Below are 26,017 nucleotides of genomic sequence, written 5' to 3'. Positions count from 1 at the left end.
TGAATGGGGTCGAGATACCGGTCTCTGAGTTGTTGAATGAAACGAAGTAAACAAAAAGCCGCAGCGAGCTGGCGATGGGCTAGCTGCGTGAAGAAACGAATGAAAGAGGGCGCGCGTGCGGATGAAGTGAAGGGGGACAGACCTGCTGATCACTACATCTCTGCAAAGGAGGGGAGCCAAGTCATTATATCAGACGGGGCCTGGTCATCGCGAGCCTTGGCTGCTGGGTTGGGATGGGTCTTGCCAATGCACATCGTCCGCAACAACCGGTGCACGGAAGATCGGATGCGCGCGGGCGATAGCAGGGCAGGAGGTGTGGTGGCTTTTCCTGATCATGGCCTGGGCATGGGAGTGCCGGAGCGTGGTGTGAGGGTGATGGAGACGTGGTGTTGTCGTCACATTCGTGGGGAGCCGGGGACCGGGGGTAGCAAGGCGTGAGCGAGTTCTCAGACGTGATGTCGAGCATTGGGCTAGATCGTGATGGAGGCTGAAGCCGTGCTGGATGCGGTGAGGGTCTGTAGGCGAGAGACAGCGGTACTGGGTGCACTAGCAGGTTTCCAGCGCGGCTGTAACCGGGCCAAGATGGGATCACAAGTCTCGCTGCCATCTGAAAAGTGACGGGACGGTTTCCGAGGGAAGGGATGAAAGACCAGGGTCCGTCTGTTTTGGCTCTGCGGCTCTGGCAGGGGAGTTTAGCCAGGGCTGAATGTCGAGGGCAGAATCTGTCGGGCCACAGGCAGAACTCGAGGCTTAGCCCTCGTGCTCGGGATCTTCAGGGGTTGTTTGCCATGTCGGACTAGCAACGGCCCCTCGAAATCAGAAGAGGAAATCCGGAATCGAGTGAAGCCGTGGAAGACGCGAGCTCAGCTCTGGCTGGGCCTCCAACGTGAAACTGGATGTTGTTGACTGGTTGCACCTTGCAAGTCTTCCCCTGGTTGGGTGTGGTGATCATGAGAAAATCTTTGCGATCATGATCTTGGCCGTCGTGCCGCGGGATAAGATGGTGGCAATGTCATGTCTTGGTGCCAATCCTTACTTAGTCTTGGGTTAAGCCCTCCATCATTATCCAGGTCTGATGAACTCTTGACGACTTCATGCTTTCTTGGGGGAAAACTAGCCATGAAGAGTAATGTCCAACACCTCAATACACAATCCTCTCTGTCCCCCCCAAAAGAGCTGATAACATCGCATGAAGTCGTCCCCGTTTGTTTCTCTCTACGCAGCGCCTCAAACCCCCACCGGCACCTGACACATGTCAGCAGCCATGTGGTACTCGAAGCGGCCCAGCGAACATGATCTCTCGCTGCGACCCTCAGACTTTCAGAGGGACCAGACGAACGTGGCGGCGCCCAGGGGTGGCTCCGGGGCACAGGGCCACAGCGCCGGGATTCAAGCTGTTAGTGCGTGTGAAGAGCCTGCAGCTTCTCCGTCCTGGGTCATCCGAAACCCCCGCCAAGATCTGCCAAGATTAAGCCCTTGTAAGAGCCCACCTGGACAGGCATGCTTAGGACGAAAAACGAGGAGGTACGAAACGGAATCAGCTCAGTTTCCACATAACGAGCAGTCCAGCAGGGCGAAGGAAGGGGGCTCAGAGCGGTTCCGAGGTTTCGGGGAGCTCGTCACAGAGGGCACTGGGGCAGATGCGGGTGGTGGTGGTGGATGAGGAGGAGAGCACCTAGGGGTTGGAGCCGGTAGACACTGGCCGCTGAAAGGGCGCCAGCAAAGTTAGGGTTAAGCATTAAGGTTATTTCGTTGGGGTCACTCTACAGCGACCTCGCTGCCTGTCACTGACCTCATCCAAGGCCCGTCCTCCCACCCCTGGCAAGGGTCCCCGCTGCTGGTCGGATTCACTGTGACCCGGGCCCCTGATATGGGCCGGGCAGGGGTCAGTTCAGTGGGAATCTTGTTTCTTCATGGCCAATTGCGCGTCTTCACATTATCATGACAGCTGGAATGGGCAAAAATGCGACCATGAATGCTTCCCGATCCATGCGGTGCGCTGCTTGGTCATAAAAACCTGGCGAGCCCCTCGCTTTGGCACGAAACCGGGATGCTCCTGCGCCCCAACTGCGCGAGTCATCTATGCGCCCCCCGACATGACACTCAGCTTCATCAGCTCTCTGATACAAAAGGGACCACGAGCCCTGCTGCACTGCATTCTAAGTCTTGATAGACCTCTCTCTCGCCAAGTGGTGTTCAGAGTGGATGGCTGCCAGTGGTTGCATTGTTCGCCGGTTCTCTCACAGTAATGACAAACCTGATGACCACAGTACTCCTTTCGCCGAATAGTGGAGGCTCTCCTCTCCTGCTCGCCGAATTTCACATCTCCGATGATCAATTCGCCTGTCTCTCGATTACGTATCTCATTGAGACTACAGACGCCTAGACGTTTGACAATCCGGACTGAAGGGATATCGACACAGTCTGCCTTGACAGATGAGAAAAAGTCCGTCGTCAAATTAAACGCTCTATTTCTTTGGACTGTAAAGAACATAAAATGAGCCGTATAAAACTTACAGTGGTGCGGTGCATGCTTGAGGTGTTGTGATCAAGGTGTTGTGACAGCTTGTCAGAGTGCATTTTATGCATTGCCAAGAGCATGCACAAAATATCTCTATGGCCATTGATGAACAATCGACAACGTCTCCCGTTTTTTGATCAAGGCGACAGTGAAACAGGATGGTCCACCTCCTTGTTCTTGTCTTCCCATCTCGAACATTGCCCCCAGCCATAGCCCCTTCGCTCCCGGCTGGGCATTTCTTGGATTAGTGATCCGAGCGCACACGTCTCTGAGCCATCACTCTCTGGGCTCCAGGGCTCGAGGTGATGCAATACTTAAAAGAATGAGAATGGCACTGCGGTGTAGAATTCTTGAATTTCGTCAGCAGCCTTACGGATCGGGTGGGATGGACTTGGTGCGGGGAAGACATTTTATATTACTGATCCAGCCTTTCCCGACGGTGGAGGTATAAGGCCCCGGTGTTCACGTAGACTACATCGGCTTGTCGTTTGCCGCGCATTTCAAGTCATGAAAAACACGAGATGAATAGTATCCTGGCATTTTTCATTCCATGTGATGAGAAACTCACAGTTGAGTTGCGTCGTTGGATCGAATATGCACAGGCTCCCCGCACAGAAGTGACGGTTGACCGAATTATGGATTATTCAACTAGTCCGAATCCCACTTGAGGCGTCATATCATAGCACGCAGTGACTTTCCCGTACATCTTAGAACCTCGGCCTATCGAGTGTGCTGATTAGACTTTCGTTGAGTCGGCTGCAATATTCACAGTTAAAAAGAGCGAATGAATCCACCCGTGATTTTGCACCAACAAGTTCTCAATAACTGGGCTTGCAAAGCAGCTGTGATAATCACACAACCTTTACCTCGTGGAATCAACTGAAATGGCCGAATTAAGAGCCGCAGTCTACGTCGCACCTCCCATCTCCGCCAAAGTCCCTGGTCGTGATACTACAATATTCTGGTCCCCAATCTCTTGCACCCTCGTCTACTCCACCAGAGAAGCCGTCCTCATCGACACCCCGATCACGATCAAGCAGACAGAGGAACTCATTGCATGGATTGAAAAGGTCGCACCCAATAGGAAACTCTCCTATGCGTACTTTACCCATGGGCACATAGATCACTGGGCAGGACTCCCTCTTCTCTTGAAACGCTTTCCGGAGGTTGTGCCGCTCGCGACCGTCGGCACCATCAAGCACATGGAACAGGAGATCGAAGAAGGCTACTTCAATCAGGTCTGGGAGTCACGCTTCCCCGGCCAAATCTACAAGCCGTTCGCTCTGCCGCAGGCCTTGCACAACCACGTGTTCAAACTTGAAGACCGCTGGGAGTTTCATGCCATTGAGTGCGGGCACAGCGACACGTACGCTTCAACTGTGCTTTGGCAACCAAATCTCAAGCTCGCTGCGTGTGGAGACGTTGTTTACGGACAGGTGCACCAGATGCTTTACGAGGCCAACACCAAGGCGAAGCGCGACGAATGGATCAGAGCGGTCGAGAAGGTCGAGGCACTGGACCCGGTTTATGATATCCCAGGACATCGACAGGCTCAGGAGATTGATGGGGTTTGGCACCTTGCTGCGACGAAGAAGTACATTCAAGACTTCGGGAAAATCGTTGAAAGGGGGCCAAAAGATGCAAAAGAGGTGTTCAAAGAAGTGATGAAGTTGTATCCTGACCGATACAACCGTGGAGCGGTGCAGCTCAGCGCAGCTGGAGTATTCATGCCTCCGAACACCAAGGAATCTCGTATTTAATCTGGTGGTGCAGAGAATTTCTGAAATAGACTTGCTGATCTGTTGCGTGTTGTTTGGATCAACTATTATTTCTGTCTCATTGCCGAAGACGCGGCCAATTCGCAATTTTCAAAATAACACCCATGCGTCATCAAAAGTCTCAAAAGTGACACCGCTGAATATTTACTATGTCTGCTGCACCACGCAGGTCGTATGTCATCAGGGGTTACAAAATAACGCGCCAGGCGTCGCAATTGGCCATTATCTGTCTTACGTGACCTGCCCTCGTATTCGCACTTACGCTATAGCTTCAAACTCGGTTATGTCAATGTGCAAAATACTCTAGGCTGTTCTAGCCCCATGGGCCTATCATCACTTCTGGTTGAAGCACTCATCTGCGCCATGTATGTCAGCCTGCATATATAAAAGTGGAAATATCGTAGCCAATCCTCCAGGAGATGGTACACAGTCGCGGTACAAATATGAGCCATGTCTCGTCTCGACCCAGATTTTACCAGGTCAGCCGCAATTCATACACCTCGCGACAGTGACATCCCCAACGATGAGATTGATCCACATTGAAAATCTCGATATTCAAGAGTTCTTTGACACTCCGCCACCATATGCGATTCTGTCGCACACATGGGAGAAAGATGAAGTGACATTTCACGACGTCAGTCAGAAACGGGTCGACGGCAAGAGTCGGTTGGATTAAGATCACCAGGTTCTGCAAGATTGTCAATGAGTATCTATTGGACCCTGTCAAATATGTATGGGTTGACACTTGTTGTATAGACAAGTCGAGCAGCGAGGAGCTCTCGGAAGGCATCAACTCCATGTTCCGATATTACCAAGAGGCAGTGTCCTGCTTTGTATACCTCGCCGATGTAGTCTACTCCGATCCCAGCAAGCCCGTGGACACGTCTTTTGAGAGATCAAGATGGTTCACCCGAGGTTGGACGCTACAGGAGCTCATTGCTCCCACCGATTTGGTATTTTTCGACAAGGAGTGGCAGCGTATCGAAACGAAAGTCAACTTGGCTTCCCGAATTTACACCACAACGAAAGTAGATGAGATAACTCTCATATCGGGAGACTGGTCAGGTGCTAGCATTGCACGAAGGATGTCCTGGGCCTCGACACGAGAAACGACACGGCTGGAAGATATTGCCTATTGTCTTCTCGGCCTATTCAATGTGCATATGCCCCTACTTTACGGAGAAGGCTCAAGGGCGTTCATCCGTCTGCAAGAGGAGATTCTCAGACAAAGTGACGATTATTCTCTCTTTGCATGGGACGCTTCCCAGGCAGAGGAAAACATCGCCCATATTGGCGTTCTCGCTACCCATCCTAAATTCTTCAAAGACTCAGGCAGCATCGAAGCCTACCCAGTCGCTGGTCCCGTATCCATTTCGAACTTAGGAATCCACGCTCGACTTTCTTTCAAAAAGAACGCTACGGGCCAAACTCTGGTACATCTGCCATGCGGCTTTGCAGGAGACGTCGATTCTGTTGTTGTGCTTGGTCTGAATCATTTTCAAGCTGAGCCTGTCATCCTCAGCAGGGCCAGGTCGAAATTTCGGGTTTCGTCTACCAGCGAAATACTTCGCCCCGAACACCATAATGAGTTTTATCTCCTCCGAACAAGTCGGGCAGTCCAGAGCATGGTCAGCAAATGTTGTCTCACATACTCGTATATCCGCAAAGACTACGATAGGTTTATACCGGTTCGATTGTATCCACGTCAGATGTGGGCATCCAACGAGTCTACAAGATCAATGACTCTCACCTTACCGGCGGATGGTGATAGGATGTTGAAGGCTGCTGTAGTGTTTTGGTGCGCTGCTTTTGAGGGGTGTTTTGCCGTCATTTTAACGCTGAGGTGTAATCAAATGCAGGGCAACGTCCAACTTGTGGAAGGTTCCGACGGAATGTTGCCTGACAGGCTCGAGGAAGTGATTGAGTCTCTGCCGGCGCCGGAGAAATCGAATCATTCGCGATTGGACTCAGGTATCATGGCCACTATCAATATCAAAATCATTCGCGGTGTTCGCATGTTCGCGGTGGTTGTCACGCAGTTGGAGTCTTTTCCCCCGCGGCAGCAGCATAAGTCGAAACAACCGGAATCTCAAACTTCCCATGGATTCTCACTATCATTCTTGAAAAAGAAAAAGGAAGCCTCATAGTTGGATTATGAGGATGAGAATACACATCTACTTCAAATTCCTGGTATCACGTACTTAGTGTAAACGTACTTACGTTAAAATTCGAAAACTCTGATAGACATGAATATGAAGTAGTTTACAAAGTCGACGTTAATGAATTCTCCTAGACTGGATATTACGCACTTCCAGGGCTATTTAATAGTAGAAATAACGTTTAAACTCGATTTGAAATTGCGTACCGCAACGAGGCTATAGTAACTCGCATGAAACAGGAAACAACATGACGAAAAACAATAATTAAGGTCGCTCATAGCGAATCGGTCTCACGGCCCATGCAGTCAAGCCTAGTCAACGGACATGACTATCAATCAAAGGCCCACACAAGCATAGGTATTAGCCCATAGACCGGTGCAACTAGCCCCAGCAGCGGGGTTCCACTTGATAAAGTTGGCAACGGTGATTCCATACTGCTTCGAGATGGAGTCACAATTCTGACCGCTCTGGACGAAATGGAACTTCTTGCAGTTGGAAACCATGCCGTCTTGAACAGGCTGAGGCGTGGTGTTGGCCGGAGGCGGCGTCGTACCTGAGCCACCAGAAACGCCGGTGCAAAGACAGTACCCTGCCCACATACCAGTACAAGCGGTGCCGCCGATGCCCTTATTCCAAGTCGCAAGCTGAGAAACGGTAACACCCACGGACGAGGCAATGGTACTGCAAGTATCACCCGCCTTGACGAGATGCCAACGGTTGCAGTTATCACCCATGCCGTCCTGGATGGGCTGCGGCGTGGGGTTGGGCGTGGCCGTTGGAGAGGGCTGGGTGGGCGATCCGCCGATGATGCCGGTGCAGATGTACGTAATGGCCTCAAGCCAAGATTTGCGCGAATGTGATTCTTGTCATCGGGTCAAGGATATCCTGGCTCTCTGGGTCTCGGTGAGTCGATCTCAACAACCCAGCGCATCCAAGCTTCCTCATTAGGTCTATCCGTCGTCGTCTGCCTCCTTTAAAAGTGACCATGCATCTTTGAAAATTGCAGCGCCACAAACTTGCAGAGGCTGCCTAGAGCTCCTCGTGATAGAAAAGGAGACCCCTCATCGGTTATCCGGGACTACCCACCGGCGTAAGTGGCAAAGTTGACATGGCTAGGAGGAAGAATCAAGGAAGGTTAGAACTCTCATTTCCTGTTCTCCGAGATCAAAATCATGCTACATCGATTGTGGATGACTTTCCCCGTGATTCATTATTGCACATATGTCAGCCTGGATCCTGCTTTGCATCATGACATGGTAGCTTGCCACCTCGGATAAGAAAGCCCACCAATAGCCGATCATAAAGCTCATACCAAGATTGTAGAATCTGCAATGTCTCATGCCAAGTTGGGACCTGCTTTCGAGTGGCAGAGCTTTCGGGGTCCATGCATGATCTGTACGGTCATTTCAATGTTGGTAGTTGCACACATCATAAAAGCAAGGTCAGGTACCCGCGCTCTGCATATTAAGCGCTTAGGGCCGAACCATGCCTTTCAGGCTGATAATCTGCATGCCAATATTGACACTAATTTCAGACGCCCATGGCTAGTAGCATATGGTCAGATATCTTTCTAGATGGGTTTTGAAAACTGCTGCGGCAACCACAAAACATTGTTGAATTCGCGTTACTAGGAGTATGTATAATAATGACTCAAAGAAAGGTGAATGCGGCTGATAAGAGCGGAAGCAGAGCCCAGCCAACCACAAAACCTGTGGCACACCCTTCGCTCACTTTCCGTGGGCATGGGGCAGCAATTGTCTGCCATTGGCCCTCCTCGCACCTCATTCTCCGTAGCACTGCGGCAGACACGTTCGCCGCGACCTCCTTAGCAGCTGACTTGAACGCGCATTCCGGATTTACATCTGTCTCGAAAACCGGGCATGGCTTGTCGTAAGAGTATGTCTTTTTGAAGTCGGTGATACGCACCGCAACCGAGGTGTTCTTATCGGACTCATCGCATGAATTGACGGCAGCTTCGATATCAGGACGCTGTGCACCGTGTGCTGTTTGAAAAAAGATTCCACGTGAGGCGTGCCCGGGTCCGTTTGACCATCCGGCCTCCGTGTCGTTGTTGGCAAAGCATCGGTATGGGAGTTTGACCTCCCATAGAAGTTTGAACGAGTCCGCTGTTCCGTTGGTCATGTTGACCGACTCAATGTGAAGATACTGTCTAGGTGGAGAATCTCCGATGATATTGTCAAGCCAATTGCCAGGGAACCCAATCCAGCGCGATTTCCAATCGGGTCTGCTCTCATTGAAGTCGTCACCGATGGACGTTACGCTCACGTCGAGACCAATGTTCAGAGGCCAAACAGCGTCAAGATTGTTGAAACCGAAGACGATGGGAAGTAGCTGCGTCGGCGCATACGTCTCGTTGTCGCGCGGGAAAATGAGGTCGACTTCTAATTCGGCAGGAAGCTGTCGTACAGCGTTCACAACGCTGGCTGCGAGGAGAAGTTGCACAGTTGAGCGAAAAAAGCTGAGATTTCTCATTTTCGCGGTGGTTTCGTTGTGGATGGTGAGGTAGAGATGGCGGATCGTGATGAAGCGAATTTGGACAGATGGAAAGAGCAGAATAGATGACCGTAGTAAGAACCTACGTTTGCATTTGCGTGACTGAGATGAAGCCAAGCCTCAGGTCGGGCTACGGAACAGCAGCCAAGACTTTCCGCTCCGCGGGCCGCAACCCCGAATGGAGGAGTGATACTCTCCTGTGTTCGCTAATACGGGAGAGCGGAAATGAGCCAACCTTTTGAGCAAACGAATGCATTATTTAAGCGGTTCCTCACCGGTCCCTTCTTTTGCGACCTTCTTATTTGAGCAACATAAGTCATGAGCTGTGAAGCCAAGACCATAAACCTTGCTCTCTTTTCAAAGCCCCCAACAATAGGTAATTTACACATGGTTCGGTCAAGTCAGCCGAGGGATCGACTCAGGACAGTATCTTCGTCTGGTCCGTTATTACAACATCCAACAAGTTAGCTCATTCCTCGGCGAGCAGTTACCATATCCAGCAACTGTGCCATGTTGATGCAGATGAGCTAGAGAAGACCGCAGTGGCGATGGCCTCAAAATATCAGCGGGGGACTGGGCGCAGGGTCGGCCTTCCGAAATTGAAATTTGTTGTGCAAGTTGATGCAGAGCAATAATTCAAACCCCGCCCTTCCGACTCACGGGAGCTGTGATAGATGATCAACGACTGGGAGAATTTGATATCATCGATGTTTGGCCAGGCCTTTTTGCTGTGCTTGGCCAGACTCTCATATAAGAACAGCAGCGACTGAGGTTATTGACAGCACCTCTACTTGCTGCGGCCCCTTACCAGTCTTTCCCTTGACATTATTTGTCTGTTCATTCACTCTTTGACCCTTCTCTCGCTGATAAACGCTACCTTGGTCTTACATGATGGGCCGACGCTACTTCCTCCCCTTATTGGGGTTGGCGGGCTTGATTCCTCGTTCCATAAATGCCTTGGCTCCTCTCAAGGACCTATGCCCAGTGACCTGTCTCGAGGCTGGGTCGGATCCGTCAAACTGGACTGTCGTTGCTGAGTTTGACCTGGACTGACGCCGAAAGCAACTCCAAGATCATGGTCGACGGTGATCTCTGGGTTTCATACATGGATAACGACCTCAAGGAAAGCCGCACCCAGCTTTACAAGCGCTACAATATGGGAGGCACCATCGACTGGGCCGTGGACCTCGTCAAGTTTCACGATCCGCCCAACTACGGCATCGACCATGAGGGCATCGACCTTGGACTCAGTTGGGCCATGGTCAAGCAGGGCATCAAGAGCGGCAAGGTTGCCAACACGATTGGTTGTGAAAATTCGCGTGGACTTCGCACCGGCACATGGGTTACAAAGCAGTGCACCATACGACCGGTCACCATCCCATCGGCATTCACCCCCACTGAAAGATGGGAGGCCCTTGGGGCCCAGGATGCCTGGACTGAAGCAGTCCGCGTATGGTTTTCATGCTATAAAAAGAAGGGAATACTCAGCTTCCATCAAGCTGTCGCTGAATTTCTCCATTTCGACTCTGACGTCGTAAGGAATGACCCGATCTTGGTGCGTAGTGGAAAGTGTTTGGGCTAATATTCTTATGCAGGGTTGCGATGATCTGGCGGCTGCGACTAACTGCGAAAGCTCCAAGGATTGTGTCACACACAACACCGCCGATGATGAGCCCGAGTTCCACACGGGAGCCGCGAGCTACGAAGTCTGGAACTCGATAGCTTCGATCCACCGGGTAAGTTGATTTAGAAGGGTCCGAGCATTCGACAGAAGTATGCTAAACCATTCGTGCTTGTTGAATGCTGACGATTCTTGCTTTCCAGAGGATCAAGAACTACTACAATACCCTCATCAATGCCGTAAACGATTTAAAAGGCGACCCTGAGAACTTCATCGCCACTTTTGCCCCAAAAAGGGACGATGGAACGGACCGTTTCAACCTCCTGTTGACGCTGATTCCTATTCCTATTAACACAGCAGCAGCACGTTTGTTTGGAAGAGGTAATTTGAGCTGTCGCTCCATTATCAAATTATTTTGTCTCTGGAGCTTTTGCTGATAATCTGACAGCCTTCATGACAAAGGTTTTCTTCCAGAGTCCTGGCAAAGCAAATGCATGGGAGGCGGCAACTTCCAATATTGTGAACGCCGGTGCCTCGATTGCCAACGACGCGCTGAGTAAGGCCTCGGACGACCGAGCTGAGGTATCGTTCAACGCAATCTACGACACAATCATCACAAGCTGGAAATCGCAGACGAACCAGTTACTTAAGACGCTCTTCCTCGGAGAAGAAAACAACATCAAGATTCTTACTGATCTCATCTCGGAAGGCAAGATGATCAAGGGAGGACAGACCAGTAGAAAACGAGCAGAGGAATACGACGGATATACAGCAAGCTGGAATCAGGAGAAAAACATCGAGCGGGCCTTCTATGCTGCCGCCATCCCCGCCGCCTGGACCGCCAACCGACCCGCGCCCGTTGTCGTCGATTTTGGCAACAGCTGCGAGATCGATGCGCGCGATTACTTCACTGAGGAGCCAAAGCAGTACAACGTCGGTTGGCGATGTCCCAATGGACACTCATACATCCTCGCGGGTGTACGAGACGGCCCGCAAGGCTCGTGCGGCCCGAACTATCCAGGGGACGGCGGCGGCTGCAACCCGACCCACAAATGGACTCTCGACATACTGGGTGGCATCGGCCAGCTTCAGGATGGCAACCTGGACAAGTGGGGAGGCGTCACGGTGGACGACCTCATTACTGGGTGAGTTCAAGCCTACATCTGTCACTGCTGGAGTTGGCTTCTTCGACGCCGGCCTACCTATACACTTACGTAGAGCAAGACTGACTTTGACAGTGCGGTCAATACGTTCGAGAAGAACGGCAGAAAGAACGTGATGGATGCTACAGTGGGGGCGCCGGACATCAAAGACAAGTCCGTCGCCGACGAATACAAAGGCTCAAGGATGGATATTCGCAGGGGCGGCCTCATCCGCATCCCGGTCTGTAGTGCGGAGGAGGCGACCGCGAACCTCAACAAGGGCCGTCAGTACCACGGAGATTCGCCCAACTATCCCTGCAACCCATGATGGCAGCTTGCCCTTACATATTCTCACCACAGTTGCATGAGGCAATGGCTCGTTACTTTGCCGGAATGACAGGGTTGGGCCTTCAGAAAGTAGCACGTGGACCGATTAAAACTCCTAGTGGTAGGACGTGACTTCATCTCTCTTAGCATTCATGTACATACTATATCTAACAAGCTTCTTTATGTAAGATCACACGACTCAACCTCTGACTCAAGTACCGTTCGCCGGCTGATGCCATTCCTCGCCATTGGTAGTGGTTGTCAAGGTGCCATTAGCGTCGAAAATGTTGGTCATAATATCAATCGAAAGATGAAATCCCTCCGGGCTAGTCTTCTTGGTGCCGTTGTTAGGCCCTGTCTGAATGAGGTCGGAAAACCAGTCAACCTGCTCCAGCGTTGGTGTCGGATTCCTTGCCGTGACCTTCTCAGTTCCAACTAGTACGTTTATACCATCGTCAGAAAAGTCATGGTACTCTACTGCCACAGATTCTGGCAAAGTCCCATCGCTCTTTGGCGTGATAGTGATGTTCGCCCAACCCCCGGTCTTGCCCTTGAGTGTGAAGGTCCCATTCAGCGGCACCGGTCTTGCAGGCGGAGGGCTGCCAGGGACGTATGGTGTTGCCCACGGTATGGTGTCGGGCAAGCATTCCACTGGCGTCCGACTTTGAGGTTTGCGGCTAGTGAGATGTGCCAGCATCATTCGCTCAGTCCGGCCCCCGAGTGCAGTGGATTTATAGCATGGGAGAGGGTTCGTGCCACCACAGTCCGGGGATGTGGTGAGGGCTTGCCAGTAGACAACGCGAGTGCCATCATTGGACCATCTCGGGTCGGCGCGGCCGTTCCATTCCGGATCGTTGATGGCGCCACCGCCAGGAACACCGTCTCCTTCTGCGTTGAGCTTTTGGCCAAAGTATGATCCCCGATCCCCAAAGCCATCGATAAGCCAAAGCTGAAAAAAGCGACGCTGGCCGTTGTTTCTGGTTGATGATGTGGCACTACTGCTTACCAGGTCCGTCAGGGGTGGTATGCCCCGAAGCCCGGCAATGAACATCTGCCTCCCGGTGCCGCGTGTGTCCATGGCGACAGTCCACTTGTCGTCCGGGGAAACATCGACAGGATCTGTATACTCAGGGTGAGCTGTAAGCCTCCGAACCTTTCCGGTTGTGAAGTCGGCGGCCATCACGTCAATATTAGACGACTCGATAGGATAGCCAATGAATGTGACCTCCTTGCCAGTACCGCTGAACCCGCGAAGCTCACCGACAACAATAGCATCGGGGTTAATCCGAAGTTGGGTGCTATCTTCGGGATCGATCTCGATGGGCTGTGGCTCGTCGATGTTGAAGAGAACGTTGACGTTCGCGAGATCATAACGAGGCGCGAGTGGCTCGCCTGCAGATGGTGCTGGGTTGAACTCGAGCCTTCCAACATATCCGTACTGGTCCACCTTGCCGCTCCGGACCGTAAAAGAGCTCCATCCCAGGTGCTTGTCGTCCGGATGAATACGAAGTTCTCTGATGCTGCCACCCACTCCAGATCCGTCGGCTGAGGTGTTCCATCGGATGGGGTAGACATGAACCTTATCAGGGGTACACTCCTCGCTTGTGAGATCGGCCTCGCACTCGATGATGTTGGGGCCTGCAAGCAAGCGCCTGTTATCGCTGAAGCTTTGCGGGTAATCGAGCAGCTCGCTGCGGCCGAGGGAATTGTCTTCAGGAACACCACAGGTTATGCACTTCCAGGCATCGCCATTAGGAAATGTGGTGTTATCGACTTTGACGATGATCAACTGTAGTCCGGTGTAGATGCTCGCGGGGTCAGGGACAGCAGGGGCACCGGTGAAGTTCACCGCTGCCACGACGTGAAGGTCATCGGGTAGGAAGTCTCCTGACTGAAGGCCGGTGGACTTGCCAATGCATCCTGTTCCCCGAGGATTAATTTCTTTAGTACAGCCGCCGGCCCCGGTGTCTGCTGTCACTGGTGGCAGAGGCAGCTCGGTGACGGTGACAGGTTCTGGCTCGGGCGGCGGTGGTACTTCAGACTGCCGGCCCATGAGACCGGAGTCCCTAGTCTCGAACAATCTGACATGACTTCCGAATCGGGCTTGATCTTGTGTTGGAATGGCATGAGCGAGACTGAGGCAGATGGCACCAACGAACGATGTATCGAACAGCATCCTGGGAGTTCTTGACTCGAAGTGGAATGAATGACAAGAAAGGGAAAGAATGGTTCATGTTGCCTCAACGACTTTATACCTCCTCAGCCACCCCCGGATTTCCAAACTTTCCTCGGCTGATCAGCAGATATGCCTAAATGCCGAGAGATCTTGCGGGGCTTGGGGTGGTCGCTTCTGCGGCATCCCGTGAACGTTGATGATCTACCCGAAGTCCGAAATGACGGCGGGGGCACTCATGCATTATCCCATGTCTTCATCTACGGAATGAGCAAGGGCGAGGGGCTACATACGTACGGTTGGGGGGCTATGGCAATGGTCTGAATGGTCAAATTATCGTATGGCCATCCGAAAATTCACTCGGGGCGGGGCCGCCGGTATACGCGGGACGAGTGGGTCCAAATACGGGGGGCACGCCGGCCATACGCGTATAGACCCCACTGAGCGACGTCTGCTACGGAAATGCTCTGGGTTCTCTGTCACGATTTTGTAAAAACCTCTTTCTCGAATGTTCACTTGGATCACTTCAGGTTGCAAGGTTGCAGCCGAAGTCAGCCGTTTCTTTGATACGACTTTGATGGCATCCTCTGACATCAACAGTCAGCTAGGTCATCTTGAGGAAAGTGTACAATGACTGCGCTTCAGTCTTATCTGCTGGAGAACAAGTTTTCAGTTCAACTACAGAAGATTTGCAATGATCACGGAGGTTTGCAACTGTAACAGGCCCTCCGTGGCTACCAAACCGCCATCAACAAACTCCCAGATCACATCTCCCCAGAGAACCTCACCCACTTCACCAACATCAACTCCGTCAGGAAGAACAACTTTTACCTCGCCTGGAATGCCATCATAGTTGAGGTTCACAACGCTGATCAGCGCCTGCGCCTTGGTTTTGTCCACCCACACCGTCGCGTCGACTCGCTTGGCTCCTTCAACGGCAAGGTCCTGCGTCCTCTTTGTGCCCAGCAGGAAGTCCACTGCCGCTGTGTTCGTGAACACGGCAGCAAGACGACTGGTGAGGTTCTCCAACTCATCAGTGGCGGGGTAATTCCACATCACAATACCCTTGGCACCGTGGTTCACCGAGAGCATGGTCATCACGACCTCTTCGTCTGCTGTCGGATATCGGGCCCAAAACGTCTCGTTGCCAAACGCCTGAGGCGCAAACCATTGCGTCTTTTGCCATCCGAGAATCTCATCTCGGCGGTAGAACTCATCCAGTCGGACAGAAATATCCTCGAAGTTACCTTCACAGTCGTCGCATCCACAGCACCCGTAGGTCGTGTTACAAACTGTGTCGTATACCGGCGAGAATGTCGCATTGATAGCCACGGGGTACACGTCCGACATGACAATATCAGCGCCTGCTGCGTAGTCGGCATAGTAGAAGTCCCAGCAGTTTAGAGCCAAAGAAACCGGATGGTACGGGTCCAAAGACTTGATCTGCTCGTACGCGATTCCCGTCGAGTTGGGCGGGTTCGCTTTTCCATCCGCCTCGTCGCTCTGGTACCAAAGCAAAATTGATGGGTGTGTACGCAGGCGAGTAACCTGATCAACCATGTTTGTCAAGTTGGGCCATGTCCAGAGAACGTCATAGCGGAAGTAGATCCCGAGTTCATCGGCACGCTGGAGGTAGGGCTCAAACTCGTCCCATGGAAAGGGGATCTCGCCAAGACTACCTGTAGGCACGATATGAATAACGTTGTAGCCCATCGCTGCAAACTCGTTAAGGGTATCGACGCTCTCGTTCCAGTAGAGAGTCCATTGGGCTTCTCCAAGTTAGCAAAGTGATTTGAGTGAAACAAAAGGACAACTGACTGTAGTAGGTGTACGCGAAGATCAAATCCCACTCGGCATCCTTTCCCCTTTGCGCAAGGAGACCGCCATAGAGGTTATCAATGCGTGCGACACTGCCGTAATCTTCTGGATAGGGGAGGAAGGAGAATTCGGTCCAGCCTTCGTAGACGTGTGTTGAGTCAAGCGTCGTGCGCACGGTAATGTTGTATGCATCCATCCGGGGTGCAAAGGTGTCCAAAGGAAGCGGCACCTCCTTGTCTACCGACCCCAATTCTATGTCTTCGGTCGCCAGAACATTTTCCCCGTTGATGATCTCAATCTTCAGCGTCTTTGGTGCAGTACTGGTGGTGTTCTGTCCAAATCCTGTAGGCAGAGGCGACCCGACTTGATTCGAGATTGCAGCGTCGATCAGCAAGTTCGCGGTGTCGTCGGTCTCGAGATAAATGCTCAATCGGGGGCGGACTTTGAGGCGCAAGAGCGGTATCTGCGAGATGGCTGGTTCCCGGAACCAGCCACCCGGGTCGAAGGATGAATTTCTGGAGAATGATGATGAGCATGTCGTCAAGCATCGCTGCTTGCATTACTTACGTTGCGCGGTAGGCTTTGCCGCACCAAATATCCACGCCCTCTGGATTATTGAAGCGAATGGCCTGGCCGTCTACGAAGGGAAGCGCCGCAATCAAGGCCACAAGAGGCCCAACGACATTTCCCAGCATCATGATGGAAAAGTTGTCTTTGATGCCGCGTAAGTAGTGTCGCGGCTTGGAATCCCATCTCTGAGATCGAGGAGGTTATATCAGCGGGATTGCTACCATTCGCCCAAGCCTTGGGCCCAAGGAATTGGATCGTTGCTTCTCGGGAAGCTGAGTGGGCCACACCCTGCGATGACGACTCCTGTTGACGTCGACCATATCAGGACGCAATTGCGGATGTCACTGAGGAGACTGAGGGGCAACAGCATCTCCAAATAGCGACGTTACATCTCCTCCAACTCATTTTACCCTCGTTGCAAGGTGAGCTCATTAACCAGCGGTCAGGCGGGGACAGAGTCGGGGGTGAAAGTGCCGAGTCTGCCAACAGAGTTGGCACTATCAACATCACTCGGGACCTACCTAGTTGAGGTAGTAATCTGCCCATTCAACTGCGGGGCTTCTGCGCGAGGTTGGATCGACGGCATCGTGCATGGGGAAATTGATGGCACCCAAGTGCGGGGAGATAAGCAGGGGTTGAGATAGTCTAGCCTCCAGGGACTGTTTATCAGGCTCCGGTTTTCGGGGGAGCAAATCGATGGATCAGTTCGCACTAATTGGCTAGATCGTCAGCTTATCTATCAAATGCCACTGTCTGCTGGACGTTGTCTACCAACTTCAAGATCTCATGAAAAGTTTCAGGTTGCTCTTCCACGTTACAAAGCAGACCATTGCCTCTCAATTAGAAGTTTTGTCTACAAGCGTAGCCAGAGGTAACGTGCTGCCACCATCATAGAGCTTCAGCGATAACAGCATTCCCGCTAGTCGCGGAAGAGAAATCCTCTCATACTCCGGATCCCAGATGCTGCATTCCCTGGCAAGGAGGATAGACTCCAGCACACTCGCAATCTCCCGACTATCCCACATGCCTTCTTTCCTCCGCATGGCATAGAGAAGCGAAATGGCCCTTTGCTGAAGATCCAGCTCACCAGAGAAACCGGCAATGAGGCTCATCCGCGGGATCACATCAGCAGCCAGGGTGAAGACTGGATACTGCATCGGCTCAGCCTCAGCATACACGAGCGATTCGGCATCTTCCAGAAGATCCTGGAAATATTGCCGATCCGGAGGTTGTGAGCCCGGAGCCTCTAGGCATTTAATAATTACCGCCCAGTCCTTTTGCATAACTGCCATTAGCCGCGCCTCCCATAACTCTTGCTTGGTCGCTGATGGACTTGACTTGAGATTCTTAATGTAAGTCTCAAGCCGAGCACTGAAGACATCGAAGAGATAGCGAGCGTGAAGCCATTCCTCGGCCCACTGCTCATCATCTCTTAGTGGTGACATGCCCTCTGGCAAATTCAAAAACGACGTCCAAGAGATCGGTATGCTGCCCCGAACATTGTAGCGTAAGGCTTTACCGAAGGCCTGATCTACAAGGTGGAGATCGTACCGAGCCTCGGTGGCGGAGGAGTATGGCTTGGAAGCATCTGTGTTGCTATTCGCCCGGAAGAAGTAAGATAGGTCCGGAATGAATTCCCCTTCTTCCAGTAAGTAGGCAGCATCGCATCCCAAGCAAGTGAACATGTCGGCAAGATCGCATAACTGATCATAATAGTTCTTGACTGTCTCGGCCATACACTTTTGGTGCGCTGAAAGAGGTATTCCTGCCTGAGCATCGGTTGCTGCTTTTGAGAGAGCGACCATGATACTCGAGCCGGACCTAAGGTGTTGAAGAGCTTTGTCGTAGCGTCCTTGCATGATTTCCAGGCAAATGAAAATCAAACAAGAAACGAGCGAGGTCCTGAGAGTGGTAGGCGAAAGCTTTTCCATATCTAGGGCCGTGAAGTTCATGGCTTTGGAAAATTGTTGAGATGCCATCATGTTGTATGTTTGTGCATCCGCAACCTGGTGATCTCCTGTGTAGTCGCCTATGAAGCCTCGGTGTGCGCATCCCAAAGCTATCAGGGCGTGCTTAACTGAGTCGGAATAGTATCCTAGAGGGATAATGTAACTGCTCCACAGGTTCTCCAGGAACGCGATAGTCCCGAAGCCCGCAACTGTGCACTTGCGTACATGATGGAACATGGCCCTTTCTGTCGGTGTTCCCGAGATGTCCCAGTTGACTGGCGGCGGCATTGCTGATGCTTGACGACGCAGCCGAAGTTGGAGACATCTGCACCTTTGACAGGTTGCATGCCCATTGGCACAGCATCTCCATAATGTCAACTACTGTAGCGTTGGAGAGTGTAGCAGAAAGAACTTACTTGCTACATAGCAGCCCAATTAGATCATCAGTCACAAAGTGAGGGTCGGTTGAAAACATACTGTGGCTGGTGTTTTGAAGTGGCTTCAGGGGTAACCTTCCCTGTCCTTTCCGACACCCTCAACATCCTCGGTGGTGGGGGACTCAAGCTGGCGGTGCACTGCGGCTTATCGCGTCAGGTACGATTTGGCAAAGTTTCAGGCAGGAAGCTTTCAGTCCGGGTCTCGTGGCTTCAATTGGGTGGGATATGAGCGTAACTCTGAGAGCACGCAGTCGTGATGAAATATGCGATGAGTGGGCTGAAACTTGTGGGTTTTCAACTGAGCGAGCGCCATCGCCAATTTCTCTTGGCCAAAGCTGGCAGTCCCACTTCCGCTCGTTTTGCCCCCACATTTCGGCCGACGCCTAAATGTTTGACGATGTCTGATTCGCTGACTACTTTGGTAAATGAAAGCGTGACACATCGAAGGCGAACGCGGTCGAAAAATGCTGGAAAACGCGTTACCTTCAGACTACTTTTCGGAAGATGGGCAAAGTCCGATGTCTTCTCAAGATCTAGATTAGAGGCGTAGCTGTGGCTGCTAAACTCTCAGCCATGAAACCCAAAATTACAACTATTTGGTGTTAATTAATTGGTGGTGCGTAGACTAAGTTTGACCGCGTACTTGTGTGGAACAGATGCAAGTTACGAATAGTGTCCCTCATTTCCCATTCGTGACTAACGGTTTTGTCTAATATGAGATTTTCGGGTCCCTCTTGTGATGATTTTATCAATATAAACACATTGATACTTACCAAACAAGATTCGGTTATCCTTGAATCGTGTCCAAGTGTTATGAATGAAGAATAGGCGGTGCTTCCTTCTTCCCTTCTAACTTTTCTTCCGCAATTTGCCGCCTGGAGGCGCACCTTGTTGACTGCCGTATGACTCTGGCGGGGAAAAATGTGTAGGGAGCGTAACCATAAACGGTGCTTTTTGGAGCTGCGATACGTTATTTTGAAGCTCAGCAATTAGCCAACAATGTCTCCATATTTCTGTTCGTTCAACACACAACGAAAAACATGCCGAATGCTTCTTTCTTCTTGCCCAATAGCCCACATGGGTAGTGGTGACACTAAGATTATCTTGAACATGGACAGACTGGGGTGGGGCACGTCTGCAAGTGAATGTCTCGGAGGAACAGCGATGTGTTACGTAGGGTATCTCAGGGCACACACCAAGACTGCGCTTGAGAGAACGCAACCCATAACGTAGCCGTAGAATTTTGCGCGTACAAGCTGAGAAAGAAAACAGAAACATCGGTATGTTTTGCAAGATATGTCTCTCCCACCAGCACTAATAAGGCGTAATGTGCTGCGATACTTATGAGAAACTTTGCGCCCCTCGGGTATGAAGATCGGCAGTTGCTAACGTCGATATCAGGATACAAGACAAAGGTAGACACCCTCACTTGCGGGCTCATTACAGCTTCTGCTCTTTGAATCTGCAGACAGTCGAAGCGGGATGTAGTCAAGGAGGGATCACACGTACACTTACGAGAACGATAGCCTGACAAGGATAATTGTTTTTTTCGTCAATGTTCCGTGGCTCGTGTCCTGCAGATCAAACAGGTCAACGTGCACTCCCGATCCCGCCTAGGATATGATGCTACCGACCGCCTGACATGATATCTTGACACAGACTTCGGAAGCTGGCTCTTCTGAGCGAGGCTTGCGAACCACCTTCGCGGAGATGCGCATCTCCTGGTGGCATTCCAAGATGCTCTTGGCCTTTTATGTTCAATGCAATGTAATGAAACCACTTGGCCCTTGAATGATCTACCGAATCGTGACTAACACAAAACCACTTTTGAGGCTCCAGTTGAAAGGCATAGACCATCGGTAATCCGGGGGATTCACCTTCCCTTGCTCTTATTGAACAACATGATCTGCCGTAAGGGGCAACTTGGCTTAAGCTTATCGATCAAGTATGCACTCCAAGATCTATTCCACAGACTCGGTTGATTATCGAAACGAACCACAACATGATCGTCGTCAGAGAACTGGAGCTTATCCGAGGGGCCGAAGACCCGCAATAGCGCAGATCCTACGTAGTGCCCACCGGAGCCGAGACGATGGCCATCGCCGAAGTCCTCTCGGAGCAAAACCCGTATTCACGATAGCCTCCCGGGACTAGAAGGCGCCAAGATACTGACACTTCAAAGCCGTGTGTTTTCCAAGAAGAAAGGCAATCGGACCGGTTCGCGAATTGACAATTTTCATCGTTAACTGTCAGAACTGCATCATGCGTTCGTGCTTGTCATGTCTCATTTCATGAGGGGGCCCAATGGCCATTGGCATTTTACGAGAGGGTGACATGATGGATCAAGCTTGATTGTCTCGATTGAACAAGGATACACGAGTGAAATCCAGGGGCAGATGTTACTCTGAACGGCGTCGCAGGTACGAATAACCCGAGTCGGGGATCGGGCTGTACGAGGCACGCGGGGGGCAGAGAAAGGGTGTTCTTCTGCTGGACGCGAATGGCAAGTTGACGGTGTCACATTTTGTGACGAGCCCTCGAACGACAGACGGTCAGGCGACACAAACCAAAAGATCAATCCAGGGGCGAACAAGACTTTGGCGCAAAGAGAGGGAGGGCTCAGCCTTCTCAGGCTCTATCGCCCACCATCAATTCTGGAATAATCATGGTTCCCCTCTCTTCGTCCCGAAACCGTGGAAGGCGACCCTGGTCCGGACGAGGGAACCAATCGCAACTCTCCGAGGACGATGGGGGAAGCCGATCTACGAATGATACGGCGGCTTCGGCCGAGGGATCCAAGCGGCTCTATGTGGCTCCAGCCAGGCGCGACAAGCAGGACCCCTGGATCGCAAGGGGAAAAGAAGGTGACGTTTCGTTTCATGATATTCCATTCCAAACATTTCAAGGATGGCGCAAGTTTGTGAAGAGTTTCGAGCACGGATTCAATTAAGACTGCCCAATTATGTACAAGTATGTGACTCGTTCGACCAATCCCCCCTACCCGATCGACAACAGGGATTAATACAGACAATTATGGAAGACGTGCGATGCTCTAAATGCTTTGTAAGAAGAACGGGATGATATGTTACAGGGAATAATATTTTTTGACCAAACGTTTTACCTGGCCTTCAAACTAATACCGATTCGCACCAGGCGCCGAAGACCCTCCCCTGCTCACACCCACCAAATGCAGAAACCGAGACACTTCAACTCAACTTACAGAGAGACAAACACACACCATCCAACACAGTAACACTAGCCCCGTAGGGCCCGCCACACGTGTCGCCCAGTCCAATGTTCCCGCCGTCGAATATGTTGAAGGACCTTGGTAAGCAAGTCTGAAGAGGGCGCAAGTCGGGATTCGAGAGTTTCGAAGAGTGGGGGGTCTTGGGCAGCCTTGCCAACCCCGCAGGCGTAGGTAGGTTCAAGTCTCAGACCCCGGGGTTCGCGTGGGCAGCTACCTGTCAGGCAGACTGCCACTCTTGGCATGCTGGCGGCCTTAGTTGTTCGCAGGCCTTGGCGATCCCAACTGGGCAGGTTGAAGGGGCTGGCTTTGGGACTGCTGTTGTTGTTGAGGACGCTGTCCGGCGTTCGCGTTTCCGCCCCGATTGCCGTTGTTGCCATTGCTGCCCAGAGTAGCAGGTTGTACACCATTGCTGTTGCCGTTGTTTCGTCCAGCTCCGGTGTTCTGGTTTCCAGTGTTCTGAGTCTGGCCACCGTTGTTGTTGCCCTGGTTTTGGCTCTGGTTCTGGTTGCGGTTACCAGTGCCCTGATTTTGGTTGCCATTGTTACCCTGGTTTTGATTCTGGTTCTGGTTGGTGTTGGTGTTGGTGTTCGCGTTGCCGTTGTTGCCCTGGTTTTGGTTCTGGTTCTGGTTTCCACCGTTGCTACCATTTCCAATACCCTTGCCAATGTTGCCCTGACCATCGGTGCCCTGATTCTGGTTCTGGTTGCCGGTGTTCGTGTTGGTGTTACCAGTGTTGGTGTTGCCGGTGTTGTCGTTGCCATTACCATTGCTCTGGTTCTGAGGCTGATTGCCATTGTTGCCCTGGTTCTGGTTCTGGTTGGCGTTGCCGTTGTTAATACCCTGGTTTTGGTTCTGGTTTTGGTTCTGGTTCTGGTTCTGGTTCTGGTTCGAGTTACCGTTGTTGTTGCCCTGGTTCTGGTTGTTGTTCGCGGGTGGTGCGGCCGGGGCGTTGGTAACTTGAGGAGCAGCAGGAGCAGCACCGCCGTTGTTACCGGCGTTGTTGCCACCGCCAGGGGGAACAGCGGGAGTCACGTTCGCGCCCTCAACCTCCAAGCATCCGGTGGGACGAACAGCCTGAATCTGTGGCATACCAGCGGCAGCGAAGTACATGTCGATGTTGGGAAGGACATTGACGCAGCGGTTGTTGTTGATGGAGTTGACGTCCTTCTGCGCGGTGTCCGGGCCATTGGTAACCATTGACTGCAGGGTGTCGACGACTTGCTGGAAGGTGCCTTGGGTAGCGAGGACGTTGTTGGCTTGTGCGACCATGTCCATGCCCGTGAGCGCAGCGTCAAGGACCATCTTGTGGTTGAGCTCGTCAATCTCTGCATTGAGCGCAATCGTGGCTTGCTTGGTGAACTCGGCGCCGGTGAAGGAAGTGGCGCTGTTCAGGAACTTCGTGACCTTGCCAGTGTCCTGCATCCAAGACATGACGGCGTTCATGACCTGAGCGTCCGAGACACCATTGCGACCGGCGGCGGTGTTGTTCGCACCTTGGCTGGCTCCAGTTTGTTGACGATTCTCCAGGCGTCTGACGCCCCGAGCGAGATACCGTGAGTTCCTGTCCACCGCTCCGCCTTCCGCTGAGCTAGCAGTCGGCAAGGCGAAGACACAGGCAGACAGGAAAGAAGCGACGAGGAAGAAAATGACCGAATACTGCATTATGGCGGTGTTGTTGAAGTCGTGGATACTAAAGACTAGCTCGAGTGGACGAAGAAAGCAACACACGCACTAAGAAAAGACGGTAAGATGCAAAGGCGAAATAATGGTAAGGTGAGTAATAGTGTGGGTGGCCGCCACTAAAGGAAAGTGATCGAGTGGTGGGCCTTCCAAAGGCGTCCGACCATTCGCTGACACAAAAGGAAAAGAAGAGAAGGTTGATTAGGTGAGATGGGGGAGAGATAACGCGACAGAGATCGGAAAGAGTTCACCGGCCCGGAAACGTGGGAGGACGAACAGGAAGGTGGAAGGACTTATATCAAATGCCCGCAAGCAGAAAGATGTGGTTGAAGATGGAACAATTGAGACTGTGCTTGGCGCGTTGGACGAAATATTGGTCTGAAGAGAGTCATGGGTGAGGGGTTCTTGGGAGAGATCAGGCGCATCTCCGCGCTTGGGGAGTCGTGATGGATGCGTTCGAAGCAGACGAGATGTCGCGGCCAAGAACAATGTGTTGCAACGCCAAGGCGTGGGTGGCAGGGGAGCTGGTTTAAGCAAAGCAGACAAAGCAGAATTCTTTAGCTAATCATGGTTCTAAGAAAAGACGAGCAGAGTCTCACGGCCAATGGGATGGCTTGGGGACTGAGGGTATCGAGCAAAGCATGGGGGTCAGTGTGGATGGAAGACCTGGGGCGACCTGGGGCGGATCATAGACGAAGCATTATGTGAGCACGACAAGGATGGGAGAGGTTGAGACCCAGATGGAGTCATCAGGGGGGTTCGCGGTTTGTCTGCCGCAAATGCCCAGTCGGAGATTTTGCCCGGGTGGGCGCATGAGCCATTTGGCGATCATGAAGAAGAACGGCGCCAAGGCTCATTGGACAGAGAGGTCAGGCCAGACTGATCGAGTCAACACCACACTTCGCTGGCTTGAGAAGAGAAAGAGGGGGGGGAAACAAGATGGCTGTCATCTGTCTCGTAGAGTCTGTAAAGAACAGATGCTTCATGTTGCTCGATGAACTAGCACCATCCTGTCCTCCTCAGAACGGCACTTCCGGTGGCAAGGCGGACTTGGCCTCCCACTCGAAATCCGTTCTCGTCAACTCTGTTGGTGTGGTGGCCCCCATGGGATTGGACGTCGCCAAGTGAATGACGGAATTCGAGGCAGCAGAAAAGAGGCAGGAGGGCTACGTGATGCCAAATTCTCCCCAACCTTGCTGATGAACGACACCCTCGAGGACAGATCACCACCAGGTGTTACAACGCAAAATGTTGCACAGACGGCCCGTCAGCCTGTAACGGACTAGGCTGTTGCCCAGCGAAACCGAACAAGGCAAGACACATTTTAACTCATGCTATGAAGTTTCTGATGACGACACAAACATGTCCCAAGAAACCCCAAGGAAAAGGAACAGCAAGGCCCAGTTTCCAAAGAGTCGGAAGGTGGGTGAAGGGTAAGGTGACGATGAAGGCCAACAGGCGTTGGGCGGGAGGGGAGGGAAGGGCTATAGCAGGTCATTCTATGACTTGAGGTAAACGCAGAGAGCTGCAAGACACAGACGCAGAGCCGCCCGTGGACAAGCATTTGCCAAGCATTTCTTCCAGGTCGCACATCAGCCGCGACGAAACGAAAATCCTCTCCACTTTGACTTGGCAAAGAAGATCAAAACGGCGGACCGGGAGCCAAGGATCCGTCGTTTATTATGATGATCGCCCCCTCAACTATTGCGTCGTACTGAGGACTGCACATTGACGCGTGGGTCGGCGGCCTTTTACATGAGCGAGTGCGGGAAAGAGAGAGAGAATGCAGCCAGCTGCGTATGTAAGGCCCATTGCATAGTCACGTTTGCCTCCTCATCCCGCCCGGCCTCATCTGATGAAACCCCACGCGACCGGGCTCGAAACGACGAAACTCACCTCACACCGTCGCGCTTGGGTACGAAACCGAGGGACCCTGGTCTCGATTTTTCTTGTGACTGCACTTCGCCTCTCCATCTGCCTCATTCGGCTGCTTCCTTTCTTTCAGCCTGTGAACGAGGGCGCCTCTTGTCTTGACGTCTCTTGTCCTTCCTCCTCGGCAGCAGGATCAGTCAGGCCCGCCC

At 52.1% G+C, this 26,017-nt stretch overlaps 8 protein-coding genes across 8 annotated transcripts; 3 read left to right on the top strand and 5 right to left on the bottom strand.

Moving 5' to 3' along the window:
* Positions 1-3,405: 3,405 nt before the first annotated feature.
* Positions 3,406-4,281, top strand: GCG54_00005763 (uncharacterized protein; the record flags this gene model as incomplete). The annotated part of the gene is made up of 1 exon (XM_045405779.1): positions 3,406-4,281. The coding sequence occupies one exon, from the start codon at positions 3,406-3,408 to the stop codon at positions 4,279-4,281; it is 876 nt and encodes a 291-aa protein (XP_045264177.1).
* Positions 4,282-4,822: 541 nt separating this feature from the next.
* Positions 4,823-5,884, top strand: GCG54_00005762 (Vegetative incompatibility protein HET-E-1; the record flags this gene model as incomplete). The annotated part of the gene is made up of 3 exons (XM_045405778.1): positions 4,823-4,961; positions 5,056-5,732; positions 5,822-5,884. The coding sequence occupies 3 exons, from the start codon at positions 4,823-4,825 to the stop codon at positions 5,882-5,884; spliced, it is 879 nt and encodes a 292-aa protein (XP_045264176.1).
* A 909-nt stretch (positions 5,885-6,793) lies between these two features.
* Positions 6,794-7,192, bottom strand: GCG54_00005761 (LysM domain-containing protein; the record flags this gene model as incomplete). Its single annotated transcript, XM_045405777.1, has 1 exon — positions 6,794-7,192. The coding sequence occupies one exon, from the start codon at positions 7,190-7,192 to the stop codon at positions 6,794-6,796; it is 399 nt and encodes a 132-aa protein (XP_045264175.1).
* A 2,855-nt stretch (positions 7,193-10,047) lies between these two features.
* On the top strand, positions 10,048-12,063 carry GCG54_00005760 (uncharacterized protein; the record flags this gene model as incomplete). Its single annotated transcript, XM_045405776.1, has 5 exons — positions 10,048-10,422; positions 10,568-10,708; positions 10,797-10,974; positions 11,042-11,738; positions 11,832-12,063. 5 exons carry the CDS (start codon positions 10,048-10,050, stop codon positions 12,061-12,063), a joined length of 1,623 nt encoding a protein of 540 aa, XP_045264174.1.
* A 210-nt stretch (positions 12,064-12,273) lies between these two features.
* On the bottom strand, positions 12,274-14,238 carry GCG54_00005759 (uncharacterized protein; the record flags this gene model as incomplete). Its single annotated transcript, XM_045405775.1, has 1 exon — positions 12,274-14,238. The coding sequence occupies one exon, from the start codon at positions 14,236-14,238 to the stop codon at positions 12,274-12,276; it is 1,965 nt and encodes a 654-aa protein (XP_045264173.1).
* Positions 14,239-14,913: 675 nt separating this feature from the next.
* Positions 14,914-16,751, bottom strand: GCG54_00005758 (uncharacterized protein; the record flags this gene model as incomplete). The annotated part of the gene is made up of 3 exons (XM_045405774.1): positions 14,914-16,004; positions 16,054-16,568; positions 16,621-16,751. The coding sequence occupies 3 exons, from the start codon at positions 16,749-16,751 to the stop codon at positions 14,914-14,916; spliced, it is 1,737 nt and encodes a 578-aa protein (XP_045264172.1).
* A 708-nt stretch (positions 16,752-17,459) lies between these two features.
* On the bottom strand, positions 17,460-18,860 carry GCG54_00005757 (uncharacterized protein; the record flags this gene model as incomplete). The annotated part of the gene is made up of 1 exon (XM_045405773.1): positions 17,460-18,860. One exon carries the CDS (start codon positions 18,858-18,860, stop codon positions 17,460-17,462), a length of 1,401 nt encoding a protein of 466 aa, XP_045264171.1.
* A 3,648-nt stretch (positions 18,861-22,508) lies between these two features.
* GCG54_00005756 (uncharacterized protein) lies at positions 22,509-23,918 on the bottom strand (the record flags this gene model as incomplete). The annotated part of the gene is made up of 1 exon (XM_045405772.1): positions 22,509-23,918. The coding sequence occupies one exon, from the start codon at positions 23,916-23,918 to the stop codon at positions 22,509-22,511; it is 1,410 nt and encodes a 469-aa protein (XP_045264170.1).
* Positions 23,919-26,017: the final 2,099 nt, after the last annotated feature.

The sequence above is a fragment of the Colletotrichum gloeosporioides genome (assembly GCF_011800055.1).
Source record: "Colletotrichum gloeosporioides strain Lc1 chromosome Unknown consensus_47, whole genome shotgun sequence".
Lineage (NCBI taxonomy): Eukaryota > Fungi > Ascomycota > Sordariomycetes > Glomerellales > Glomerellaceae > Colletotrichum > Colletotrichum gloeosporioides.
The sequence above is the reverse complement of the archived record's forward strand: the minus strand, read 5'-3'. Positions and strand labels throughout refer to the sequence as shown.